General features: G+C 38.8%; 1 protein-coding gene across 2 annotated transcripts in view; it reads left to right on the forward strand.

Annotated features, from left to right (window-relative positions):
- Window positions 1-2,644: 2,644 nt before the first annotated feature.
- LOC147309084 (kinesin-associated protein 3-like) overlaps window positions 2,645-12,591 on the forward strand; it is an 18,289-nt gene continuing 8,342 nt past the window's right edge. Inside the window, exons 1-14 of one of the 2 annotated variants that reach the window (XM_086271176.1) lie at window positions 2,645-2,782; window positions 3,759-3,890; window positions 4,165-4,322; window positions 4,622-4,683; window positions 4,854-4,995; window positions 8,630-8,729; window positions 8,815-8,939; window positions 9,066-9,164; window positions 9,313-9,491; window positions 10,040-10,202; window positions 11,164-11,264; window positions 11,346-11,454; window positions 11,560-11,672; window positions 11,900-12,065. In XM_086271176.1, the coding sequence (XP_086127302.1) occupies window positions 2,754-2,782; window positions 3,759-3,890; window positions 4,165-4,322; window positions 4,622-4,683; window positions 4,854-4,995; window positions 8,630-8,729; window positions 8,815-8,939; window positions 9,066-9,164; window positions 9,313-9,491; window positions 10,040-10,202; window positions 11,164-11,264; window positions 11,346-11,454; window positions 11,560-11,672; window positions 11,900-12,065 (1,678 nt within the window). In that variant the 5' untranslated portion in view covers window positions 2,645-2,753. Of the gene's footprint in view, window positions 2,795-3,758; window positions 3,891-4,164; window positions 4,323-4,621; window positions 4,684-4,853; window positions 4,996-8,629; window positions 8,730-8,814; window positions 8,940-9,065; window positions 9,165-9,312; window positions 9,492-10,039; window positions 10,203-11,163; window positions 11,265-11,345; window positions 11,455-11,559; window positions 11,673-11,899; window positions 12,066-12,591 lie in introns of both variants that reach the window. The other variant, XM_086271175.1, reaches the window with a different exon arrangement.

Consider the following 12,591-nt stretch of genomic DNA (forward strand, 5'->3'; position numbering starts at 1 on the left):
AATTGTGTAATTTAAGTGATCTAGGTAGCTCTGTTTTCGAAGATCAGTTAACGCTAGCAATGTGTTTTAGTTTGTACGTGCTTCAGAGTTTGTAAGTGCTTTGGAGTTTGCACGTGCTTTTTGGAGTTTGTATGTGTTTTGGAGTTTGTACGTGCTTTGTCTCTAGGGGCCACCGTATATATTTATATATAAACATATATAAATAAAACCACGTTTATTTTACATTAGAAATTCCTTTTGTGCATAATTTTATATTGTTGTTGATAATACATTAATTAACCCTTTAAAGGCGGTCCGTTTTCCCTAACTATTTTTAAATTCCGGTAGCACTGCAACCACGTAAGCTGGCGCAATACTTTTTTGGCATATGAAACCGGAGGAGTTGTACTTACATGCTATGCCATCAGCTTGCCCTAGGTCCCGGTTTCCTTCCACATATTGCTTTGCCAAAATTGCATAAAAAGCGCTTGCAGCAACAAAAACATAATATTCCAGAAACACGCTTTGCCAAACTGATCAGCTATTCATAACACTTCCTACGTTGGAATAGATTTTTTTCTTTCTTTTTTTTAAAATAAACTTTATTTAACAAACAATGAGTATACAACATACGAACAGATGAAGTATACAAAACAACAGAACATGAACACACAAAGCCAGGGGTAAAAGAAAAAGGTAACAATTATAAGAATACACGCAAAAATTCACATACATAAATTGTTTTGAGAGCCTTTTTGTTGGTGGAGTCTGATATTGATTGTATGTACATTTCCACATCCTTAAAATAATGACAGAAATATGGTGTTTTGTTAGTAAACTTACATTTATGGATAAAAAATTTAGCTAAAAGTATTAACAAATTTATCATATAAAAACATTTATCATACTTCTTGAGGAACATAAAGAAACAGAATAAAACATTTTCCCATCGTAAAGAAAACTCCCTTAAAATATGGACAATAACAAACCTGCTAAATTCCTTCCAGAATCTCTGTGTAAAAGAACAGTACCAAAAAAGATGTGTCACAGTTTCTGGATGATCCCCACAGAAAGTACAATTAGTATTTATGTCCCTTTTAAATTTTACCATGTAGTGACTGGCTGGATAACATTTATGTAGAATTTTAAATGAGACTTCTTTTACCTTATTTACAATCAAATATTTATGGGGGACCATCCAGACTGTCTTCCACTTGATATCTGGAACAAATCGGTTCCAATAAGATATTATATATGGGAGAGAGACGATATCTTCTTGGAATAAACTACGTATTCTTTTATTGCTATTACCAAGTTCCTGTGAAAAGCAGATTTTTCCTATTGGTGACTCAGCTGGATCAGAGAGAGTGACTGAGGTAGAGATCGAGCTGTCAGTGTTTTTATATAACATTAAAGTCCCTGAGGGTATGGCACCAAGCACCATTGAGAATTCCTGAACACTGATTGGAAAATTATATAGTGCAATAAAGTCGTCGTATGTAAGTAGTTGTCCCTCTTTACTAACCAGCTGAGCCACCAATAGGATCCCATTTTGGATCCAAGTTTCCAGGAAAAGTGATTTATTTTTATATAAAATATCTCTCTTGTTCCAGATAAGGTATTTGTGAGGTGAGAAGTTGTGTTTATAAATGAGGGTCCACGCTAAGAGGACCTGCTTATGGAAGGATGAAAGCTTTACAGGGAGTTTCTCAACATTGTAATTACAATTTAAAATAAAATTAAAGCCACCAAAACGAGAGAAAATATGATATGGTATAAAGTTCCAGATAGAGGTAGGGTTTTTAAGAAAATGTTTAGCCCAATTAATTTTGAAAGTGTTATTTAAAGTACGTTGGAATAGATGTCAGCGCGAACTATCACATGTCCGCCATTACCTGCCCGAAACCGGAAGTGACGTCATTTTCGCGGAAATGTAGTTTTTTTTTACCATCAGTGCCTTGTAAGCCTATAGTGGTGTTTTTAAAAGTTATGTTTGACTTTATGACTTTCTGTGTCGTTTCTGGGATGCTTAGAAGTCAAATTGAACCGCTGAAAATAGTTAATTTTGATGCATATGCTGTTTTTTTTTTTGCAAATTTGCATTATAATATTTATTTTCGTTTTTCCTGCAGTATATACAAATTGGTGTATTTCAAAAATAAAACTATGAAGACACTCAAAATAAATTTCCTGTGGTGGGAAACTATTTTGTACAACTTTTTTGTATTTACAGTTTTGAGGGACAAGCCTCTTAAATTTCTCTAACTAGAAATATATGTTAAAAAAACAAAAAGATTTTCAATTTTTTTATAGTTTATTGCACTTTGTGACAATTTATGTAATTACTATGCACTTAATGCATACATATTATTAAAATTTGGGCTATAATCGTTGTATTGATGTATAGCAACTTGAAATGCTCCCAAAAATGGCACTACAGCATGTAAAAATATAATATAAGCTCTGGCAGACTTGGTTCTGTAGTAGGTCTTAAAGAGTTAAAGCAACAAAACAATCTGAAGATCCGGTTGGGAGCCGAAAGAGACGACTCTTTTTAGTGAGTCGAGCCGAAAGATACGGTTCTCTAAAAAGATCCGTAATTCCCATCACTACCAGTTACTGAATCAGTCACGTGGTACGAACGTCACTGCATACGTAATCAAAGCAAGCCTCGATACGCGCTTCACAAAAACACCCCCGAGATTACCCGACACACTTCGACACATCACTACTGTTACGTTCATTAAAAATATTGAAGTTTAAATCTGAGGAAGATGCAGGATGATGCACGTTATCTCAAACGGTCAGTCATAACGTGAGTTTATTATTCTAAGAGTAATGTGTTTGCTAGATATGGTCACCAATTTAAGTAATATATGGTGTCCATACTATCACGTTAGCTTTACTGTGAACGTCTAACCAACACTTAGAAGATAAGAGGAAGCGTTTTTTAAATTGAAATTCTTGCTAATTAGCTTGCCCTGATCCATGGCATTTCTCTATATAGTGCGATGTTTAATTACCTTTCCAATTTGGGAAATTTCCTGTTTTCTTGCTCGGTGCAGAATGCGAGCATATAATTGTTTATGTTTTAAATAAATAACGACAACGGTCAGTTTGGCGTACATGCAGTTGACAGAAAGGTCACTTAAAATCTCTCACCATTTAAATCAGCCTTCATGGTTGTATTCACATCCCCTTCGTTAGCACAGTTACCCAATTATTTCTAAAAGGAGCCTACTGTGCATGACAACTTATAAACAAATAACGACTGATTTTACGTTTTCCACTGACTTATAAATCCGCCAATAAAAGGAAACATTTTTTAACCTTCCCTACCTGAAGGAAGGGGGATTGGAAATCTGAATTGGAGCTAACATAGCTAGCAAGCTTCCGTGCTAAACTGTGGTGGATAATCGCTAGCTAATTGCACGTAGTGTTGAATTTATTTGCAATCAGGGATTTGCACCGAGTTTAGCTCGTGTTTGTCATGCTTTAACTCTCTGTGGAATCGTGTTTTATTGTTAGCCGGTTAGTAATATTATGCTATTGTCTGGGCGTGTCTTCCTATGTGTTATTGTTATGGGCGGCGGATATTTTACTGGCTTGGCAATTAACGACCTATTTTCTGTAGTAAAATTTAAAGTCATTTTGTTGTGAAATTAACTTGCTAGCTGATTTGCGTCCGATGCAGTTATTATATGGTATGATGTAAATTAAATAACTGGAGTTTTATGTCTTTACTGTATTTTGTACTGCCTGTTCTTGATCGCTCAAAGCAAAGTGACTGTGGGCGGTTTGGACGTCCATCCCACACAGAAGGCCCTTGTAGTCCACTATGAGGTGGAGGCATCTATCCTTGGAGAGAGTGGAGGACATATGCTTGGAGAACGCAAGGAGGGACAAAAAATGTAAGTAAGCGCATCTGTCTTTAGGTTTTACATCACAACAGGACCTCACAAACAAACTAGTGGGTGACATCATGACAGTGTCTTTTGCATTAGGTGTGTGAAAAGAGGACTATTCTGCCTGTGGAAAGGATTAAAAAAGTAAAAAAAAAATGTGTTATTTATGCCAGAAAAAAAAGGCTATTGGGCCACAGTTTTACAATCAGTATATTTATTTTGAATTTAATGAAACCTGCTAGCTTCTGCTTTCTCTTCTGCTCTTTTTTTCATGCTCCAGTATCCGCATGAAAAGTCTTTCTCCTAGTACAGATGTGGGAGCTTTGGCAAAGAAAGTGCTGGAGGAGTGTAAGATGATCCCTGCTTCCCGTCTGCCCCAGGTGGAGCAGCTCCTGTACTACTTGCAGAACAGAAAATCATCCCCGGTGGAGAGCAACGGTTAGTCATACCGCCGTCATTGCACCTGTGCTCTGGAGCCCAAAATCTTTACTGTCCAATTCCAACTTTGGCTAACTTCAGTCCCACATGTAGATTGGCAGCTTGTTAGTCCAGCATGTACTGTAAACATTCTAGAAATATTAAGACATGTAAGGAGGTTGTGTAATGGCAGACCTAAAGTATGCACTGTGATGCTAATAAAAGAAAATGTAAACTAATGCAATTAAAGTTTCAAGTTTGGAATTAATGCTGATGTGCTTTGTTTTGGCTGTTTATGTATGTGTGTGTTTTGTCACCAGTGGAAAAAAAAGGAAAAAGAACAGTCAAGCCCAAAGAATTGACACCATTTGAAGGCATAGAGGTAACCATTTGTTCCACTGTAGTTTGATCTCACACAGCAGTAAGCACATGTTCTGTCTTCATTAAAGCAACAACCCGAAGTTGCTCAAATGTGTTGTTTAAATAGTTTGGCTGGTGAAAGAATGCATTTGTTATCAGTCAACAACTTTGTGTGTTTGTTTGTGTTTGTAGTTAAATGAGGAGGCCAGTATAACTAGAGTGGATGAGTATATTGAACTGCTCTATGAAGGGATTCCAGAGAAGATCAGAGGCTCAGCTCTCATCCTGCAGCTTGCCCGTAACCCTGATAACCTGGAGGAGCTACTGCACAATGGTACACTTTTATTCTCCATCTTAATTCTGATGGTTAACAGAGTCGTACCTACAGCAGTTTCCTGACATTCCTGGATAGTTTAAGTGTGTCATCTCTTAAAACTATTTTATATGGTTTGACTCAAACCATTTAATGAAGTTAGTGTAACATCATTGGTACAAACGCACCCTGAGAGCTCATCGTTGTTTACTACCTTTTTTGATTGATTTTTATTTAGCTATATTTTTCTGCATACAGAAAGAACATTTGATTCTCTAATTGTCTAATAATTAAAGGCAGCATGCTTTACTTGTGCTCTATATAATTGTCATTTTCTCCAGAGCAGTAGCAAGTTCTTAGCATATTTTTCCATTTTTTCCTGCACTACAAAATAACTGAACCTAACCAGTGCTCAGTATCGACTCGAAGGTTGTCTCTTTGGGTTATTGTTAGAATACTTCCATTTTGACATCTGTGTTATGATGGTATTTGATGCTAGATATATTGTGTGGACTAAAGTATTGGGCTACCCTTTTGAATTCAGGTGTTTTCATTCTCATTGCCATAAGTGTATAAAATCGAACACCTAGCCATGCAGTCTGCTTTACAAACATTAGTGAAAGAGTGGGTCACTCTAAACCTGTGTTTCCCAACCTTTTGGAGCCATGGCACTTATTTCACATTAGGAAAATCACACAGAACACCACCAAACAAAAATGTCACAAAAAGCATATTGATAATTTTCCCCGTGCACCAGGTATGGCAAAATTGGCTCAGTTTCTTATATCAATGTTATTAATTTTAACTGTCATAAACAGGATGTGACAAGTGATGATAATAATAACAACTGTACTGCATTAAAACATTCACAGCAGGTGGGATATCCAATTTTTAAGTGATGACATATGAACTCTACTTCTGGGTCAAAACTACTCTGCGTTTATCAAGGCTGTTGTGTTTTTAACATGTTTTAATGTTTTGTATCTTGTTCTATTTAATCTGAAAAAGCCCCTAAAAAAGGCAGTGATCACCTTCAGCTACTCTCGGTTTTTATTACCACTGTTCATTTTAAAGCTTTATGCCATGCAGCAGTATATTAATGACTAACCTCGTATTGTGGATGGATTATCTCAGTTGTTTTCCTGACTGAAGTTTAGTCCATTTACAGCATCCTGCCACGCAGTTGCGTTTGTCCCTAACCATCAGGAATAGGTCTGGGTATCGTCACTGATTTCTAGAATCTATTCGATTCCAATTCACAAGGTCCCAAATCGATTCGATTTGATTCAAATATTATAATTCTGATCACGTATCAGTACATATCCATGTTTTTATTTTTGTAAAAAGAAAGCTGACACTTTCGAGACTTTATTGAAGGCGTAAGCATCACAGAAGATGCCTTTGTGTCAAAGTAACTGAGGATAAAACAGAAAAACATGAAGGCGATTTTCCTGGCCTGGGATTTTATAGCAGATGGCCTTAAAAATATTCTGCAGACTGGTGGCTAATAAGCGAGCGAATAATGCAGTAAAGTAAGAGGGAATTCATGACGATGTTTATGTGAAGCGTAGTTTGGATCTTCTTTTGCTGCTGGTTCAGTCAATATTGTTTGGAGATGTCTGTGAAGGTTCTCAGTCATCCAGGTCATCGTAGTCAAAGGAGCTTGCAAAGAAAAGCGTCTGGACTTCTTTAAGTTGCTTGAAGACGTTTCACCTCTCATCCGAGAAGCTTCTTCAGTTCTAAGGTCAAATGGTGGAGAGTCCCAGATATAAACCTAGTGGGAGTAACCCCCCACAGAGGGACAAAAGGACCCCCTGATGATCCTCTAATCGCCTGAGCCAAGGTGTGAAACTGGGTGTGGGTCCCAATCAGCCAGAGTTTCGGGTGTGTTCATTGTGAAACCTGGCCCCACCTTATCTAACATGCGAATTCCTGAGGTCAGATGGCCCAGGATGTGAGTGGGCGTTAAGGCGTCTGGGAAGGGATCTCAAAACTGGATTATAGATGGCAGACAGTTGGTGTCGTAAACCCCCGCCTCTGTTCAAAGATGGTCGCTCACAGTGGACATAGATGGCTTCTTTCACTCCTCTTTCAAACCATCTGTCCTCTCTGTCCAAAATGTGAACATTGGCATCCTCGAAAGAGTGTCCTTTATCCTTAAGATGCAGATGGACTGCTGAGTCTTGTCCTGTGGAGGTGGCTCTTCTGTGTTGTGCCATGCGCTTGGGAAGTGGCTGTTTGGTCTCTCCAATGTAGAGGTCTGAGCATTCCTCGCTGCACTGTACAGCATACACCACATTGTTAAGTTTGTGTTTTGGCGTTTTGTCTTTTGGGTGAACCAGTTCCTGTCTGAGCGTGTTGCTGGGTCTGAAATACACTGGGATGTCATGCTTGGAGAAAACTCTCCTGAGTTTCTCTGATACACCGGCTACATAGGAGATGACAATGTTGTTGCATCTGTCCTTCTTATCCTCCCTCGCTGGTGTCTGGTCTTCTTTTCTGTGCCTCTTTGCTGACTTTAAGAACGCCCATTTAGGATAGCCGCACGTTTTGAGTGCTTCCTTTACATGTGTGTGTTCCTTCTTTTTTCCTTCAGGCTTAGAGGGAACATGTTCTGCCCGGTGGTGTAGGGTCCTAATTACTCCAAGTTTGTGTTCCAAAGGGTGATGGGAGTCAAAGAGGAGGTACTGGTCCGTGTGTGTGGGCTTCCGGTAAACTTCGATGTTGAGTTTGCCGTTCTCTTCAATGTGCACGGCGCAGTCCAGGAAAGGCAAACAGTTGTCCCTTGTGTCTTCCCTGGCGAACTTGATGTTTTTATCCACAGCGTTAATGTGCGCAGTGAAGGATTCCACTTCTTGTGTCTTGATTTTGACCCAGGTGTCGTCCACACATCTGTACCAGTGGCTGGTTACAGATATGTCTCTCTGTTTGGAGAGAAATAAAACCTGCAGCTTCAGACTCTAGTGCAAAAAGGACGTAAACACAAAGCATGGACCCACTGAAACATCAGAATCAGTGAGCTGTCTGCTTTCAGCCCTGACCGTGTCTGTGTCTGTGCCGCTGGGTGAGAAAGGCGACATCTCACTGATTGTGATGCGTCGGCGGGTCCACGCTTTGTGTTTACGTCTTTGTGCAGAATCCGTGTACCTGCTCCCATTTACTGTTTTAGCTCTTTGGTGGTTGTTGAAATCTTGTAAGGTTTAACCTGAGATTCTGGCGTTTCGGGCAAAATAAATTTATATTTAAAATCAATTCAGGATTTTAATGAAATGTCTGTCCTAGATATTCCACGATAAACTGTAAGTGGGCGCAGGCTAGCTGCTCTCAGCCGCATGGCATGTGGTCGTCCGCTCAACGCACTGAGCTAACAGGCACCCCATAAAATGGCAAATATGAGACAGAAAATAAAGTTATGGGCTACACAGACTATATGACTAAGGATTAAGGATTTTGAACTGCGAAACATGTAAAGCTACTTTAAGACTCAAAGACCAAAAATCTGCTCCTGGAAATGGGCTCAATAGGTTCTCTATTGCCCCAAGTATCTTTTTCTAACTGAAAATTTGTTAGATGGCACATGTTATATCACAATATATTATTGTGCCGTTATCTGCTGTACTTATGATGTGAAAACTTCCCTTGTCTTTCCTAATAGAGACAGCTCTTGGTGCTTTGGCCAGAGTACTAAGGGAGGATTGGAAGCAGAGTGTAGACCTAGCCACCATCATCATTTATATATTCTTCTGCTTCTCCAGGTAACACACACACTTACATAGCAGCTCACTTCCATCACATTTATTCTTACTGTTGTGTTTAATCCTCTTACCTTTCCTCCTCCAGTTTCTCCCAGTTTCACGGGGTGGTGAGTCATTATAAAATAGGCGCCCTGTGTATGAGTGTGGTCGAACATGAATTGAAGAGATACGACGCATGGCGTGAGGAGCTACGCAAGAAAAACAAGGCCTATATCCTTTTTATTGGTGTTTTTTGCTTACTTTTCTGCTCTCTCCCTTTATAGTTTTGCTGACTTAATGAGAATGTACTCATTAAGTCAGCAAAAATAATGTTTTCCTTAATGTTCTTTTGCGCACGTGAGTCTGCACCAGAGAATGGCTCCCTGAGACGAGACCAGGACAAGGCTCTCAGAAAATACCATGGCCTTTTGGCTAAGCAGGAACAGCTGCTCAGAGGTAGGCTTTGTTTTTGTTTTTTTTTTTGTTTTTTTAATCTCCTCATTCAGAACTTTTGTTGATCAGATGTAACTGAAATTACTATATCATCTCTAATTTTCTGTTTCTCCTCCTCACTTCTGCTGGCCTGTTTTTCTCTGGTTCTTAGTGTCTCTTTACCTCTTGCTGAACCTTGCTGAGGATACGAGGACAGAACTGAAGATGAGGAATAAAAACATTGTTGGCTTGTTGGTCAAAGTTCTTGAACGTGATGATGAGGAGCTGCTTGTCCTGGTGGTTTCTTTCCTTAAAAAACTCTCCATCTTTCTTGAGAATAAGAATGACATGGTGGGTGGTAGAAACAAGACTTTCAGATTCGATAACGCTTGCCAGGAGCATAGGAGAAACAGTCCTGATGATCATTTTTATGTTACAGAGATCTGTTGTTAACCAAGTCAACTTCATTTATTTTTATTCTACATCCTTTGTTTAAAAATAGGGGGGGGGGGGACCCGGTTTGCATTGTTTTTGCATTGTTATTCCTTCTTCCTCTGGTAATGATTGTGGGGAAATATTCTGTAAGTCAGTTGTCTTCCAGTATTGTAAGTCTTCTGTAGTGCAGAGGTTAGGTTGGTTTTTTTTTTGGGGAGGGGGCTGTAAATGGTAGTGTCTTATTGACAAGCTCCACATAATATGTAGCTATTAGCTTCTAATATTGGAAAGTAGGTAAACAGTAGAATAATAGTAATCCTTGCTTTGGATTTCTGAATTTGTCTTTTTTCGTTTATTGTGATGCCCTTGATGTTCATTCAGCTCTTGTCGGTGGCATAAATTATTTTCTGCTGAATTTACCATCATTAGATTTGCTATAATCTGTGTTTGTCTCTGATTTGTAGGCTGAGGTGGATACAGTGGAGCGGTTGGCTCGCCTGGTTCCCTGTAAACATGAAGACTTATTAAACTTGACTCTACGTTTGCTGCTCAACCTCTCCTTTGACTCTGGACTTAGAGCCAAGATGGTAGAAGTTGGCCTGTTACCTAAACTCACTGTCCTGTTAGGTAATGATGCACGCTAGTTTAATAGCATGCAGCACATAGCGATCCATTCACAGTACTTTTAGCAAAGTGACTGCTGGGAACAAACGTGTAGCTTACAGCTTTTTAAGTATTGCTGATAAGTCGACACACAATCAACACTGTGGATTGTTACATCCTGAATAAAAATTGTTCACATTCTCCTGGTGTTATAAAAGCACTTCATGCTTATGTTGAAAATCTCCTCTTCAGCTGTGATCAAACTGAAAAATGCAACCCAAACGATAAACGGAGATTGTTGCCCGGGAGATCTCTGTTCAGTCTCCATTCAGTCCATCAAATGATCTCTGTTTTTCCCTTTTTGGTTGCACCTTTTCCACCTTTCACTGCAGCTTTGCAAGTAAATGGTAGGTGTGTGCAGACAAGTTGCGTCTTCAAACTACGGGTGACTGCAGGAATCTGCTGTTGACCAAAGAAAGTTCAGTTCAAGCAATTCTGACAAGTTGGAATGAATTAGTAGGGTACAGAGATTCACTTGTTGTTTGAGTAGAACAAAGAAAGGAATAATTGGAATGGAATTTAAAACTAAATTAATGACAACCAAACTAGAAAAAAAAGCCACAGGTAGCTTTAAAATAAAGGGTTAAACTCACCTACTTCAAACTGTGTCCTGTTTACAGCCTGCTTTTAAAGCTACTGTATATTTGAGATTCTTTGGATTCAACTGCCTCTTCAGTCAACTTCTTGCCACTTAATTCAGTTAGGGAACTTCTTTAATGAACACAAAAACCTTGGTTTAAATCTTGCACTAGCTTAGCACCAGATGAAAGATGCTCTTTATATATCCCAGATTTGGGAAATGCATTTATCTCTGCGTTTTGCTTTTATAGTTAATAGCCTTGCAGTGTAGCTGTTGTGAACCCTTGGCATTTTATGCAAAACTGTAACATGGTAATGGTATCATCGTTATTGTGTGTGTTTTCAGGGGATGAGAACAACAGACAGATGGCAATGCGTATCCTGTACCACATCAGCATGGATGACCGGTTCAAGGGCATGTTTGTTTATACTGACTGCATACCACAGGTACAAAATGTACACTGAGCTGAACACTCATAGTGCCTGAGTTCTAAAGTCTTAGGTACAATTTTGTGTGTTTGTGTGTAGCTAATGCAAATGCTGTACGAGCATGGTGAGGAGGAAATTGAAACTGAGCTCATCTCCATCTGCATCAACCTGGCTGCAAACAAGAAGAATGCACAACTCATGTGTGAAGGTATTTTACTTTTTGCACAAGTTAGACCATTGCCTCACCATCACAGGTACCAGATGTCTGTATGGCTTTTGGAAGAGATTATTCTGAGTGTCTCTCCATTCCTAGGAGATGGATTGAAGATGCTTATGAAAAGAGCTCTGAAGATGAAAGACTGCCTCCTCATGAAGATGATCAGAAACATCTCACAACATGATGGCCAAATCAAATCACTGTTCATAGTGAGTTATATGCAATAAAGAAAACGTTACAAACTAAAATTATCATTATTATCAGTCATTATTTAATAATCATTGTGTACGGAAATTGCTGTGATCAGTATTGACCTAAACATCAGCCTTGTTTTCAGGATGGTTGAGGTGGGGTGTTTTTGTTTTTTGTTTGTTTGTTTGTTTTGTTTTTTGATTGTTTGTTTTTAATTGTGTAAATTCTCTTCTTGCTTTGTCAGGACTATGTTGGTGACCTGGCAGCGGAGATTAAAGAAGAGGAAGAAGAGGATTGGGTTCTGGAGTGTCTGGGGACTCTAGCCAACCTCACCATCCCTGACCTGGACTGGGAGTTGGTGCTGAAGGAGTATAATCTAGTACCTTACCTTAAAGACAGACTTAAACCAGGTGCCTTCACATAATTTTTCATTTCATCTCTTTTAATATAGTGGAATTTGTGCACTTGTTGGGACAGAGAGTACTAGGAAACTTGCTATGGTTTGGCCATAGTTCTTTTCACAGAAAAAACTAACTGTTACTCCCCTCGAGTCTTAATAAAGCTCAACTTGTTCTTTGCGTTTTAACTGACATTTATTTCAGACAGGAGGATTCTTCGACATGTCTTAACATGTAATGATGTCCAACCACAGCCGATACAATGCCGTCAGAACTAAAAAGAAATACAAACTTAGATGAATATTCTTAAGCATTATATATGACGAAACATTCCAAAAAAAGGATCAATAAAGTACACATTACAGCTCTCACTGCGGTAATTGCACTGGAATATCACGCAACACTCGCGTATTTACATACAACGATAAGAAACAAAATAAAACATTTACCTCATTGGCCTCACTCAAAGGGAATAAAACTTTCATCTTTACATTGTGGGGAGATCCAACTCTTTTATAACTTTCTGTAGATGTGCAAA

Source organism: Aulonocara sp. 'chitande type north' Nkhata Bay, linkage group LG18 (assembly GCF_057382095.1).
Source record: "Aulonocara sp. 'chitande type north' Nkhata Bay isolate Kocher_YH1m ecotype deep benthic linkage group LG18, A_spYH_male_GT1.1, whole genome shotgun sequence".
Lineage (NCBI taxonomy): Eukaryota > Metazoa > Chordata > Actinopteri > Cichliformes > Cichlidae > Aulonocara > Aulonocara sp. 'chitande type north' Nkhata Bay.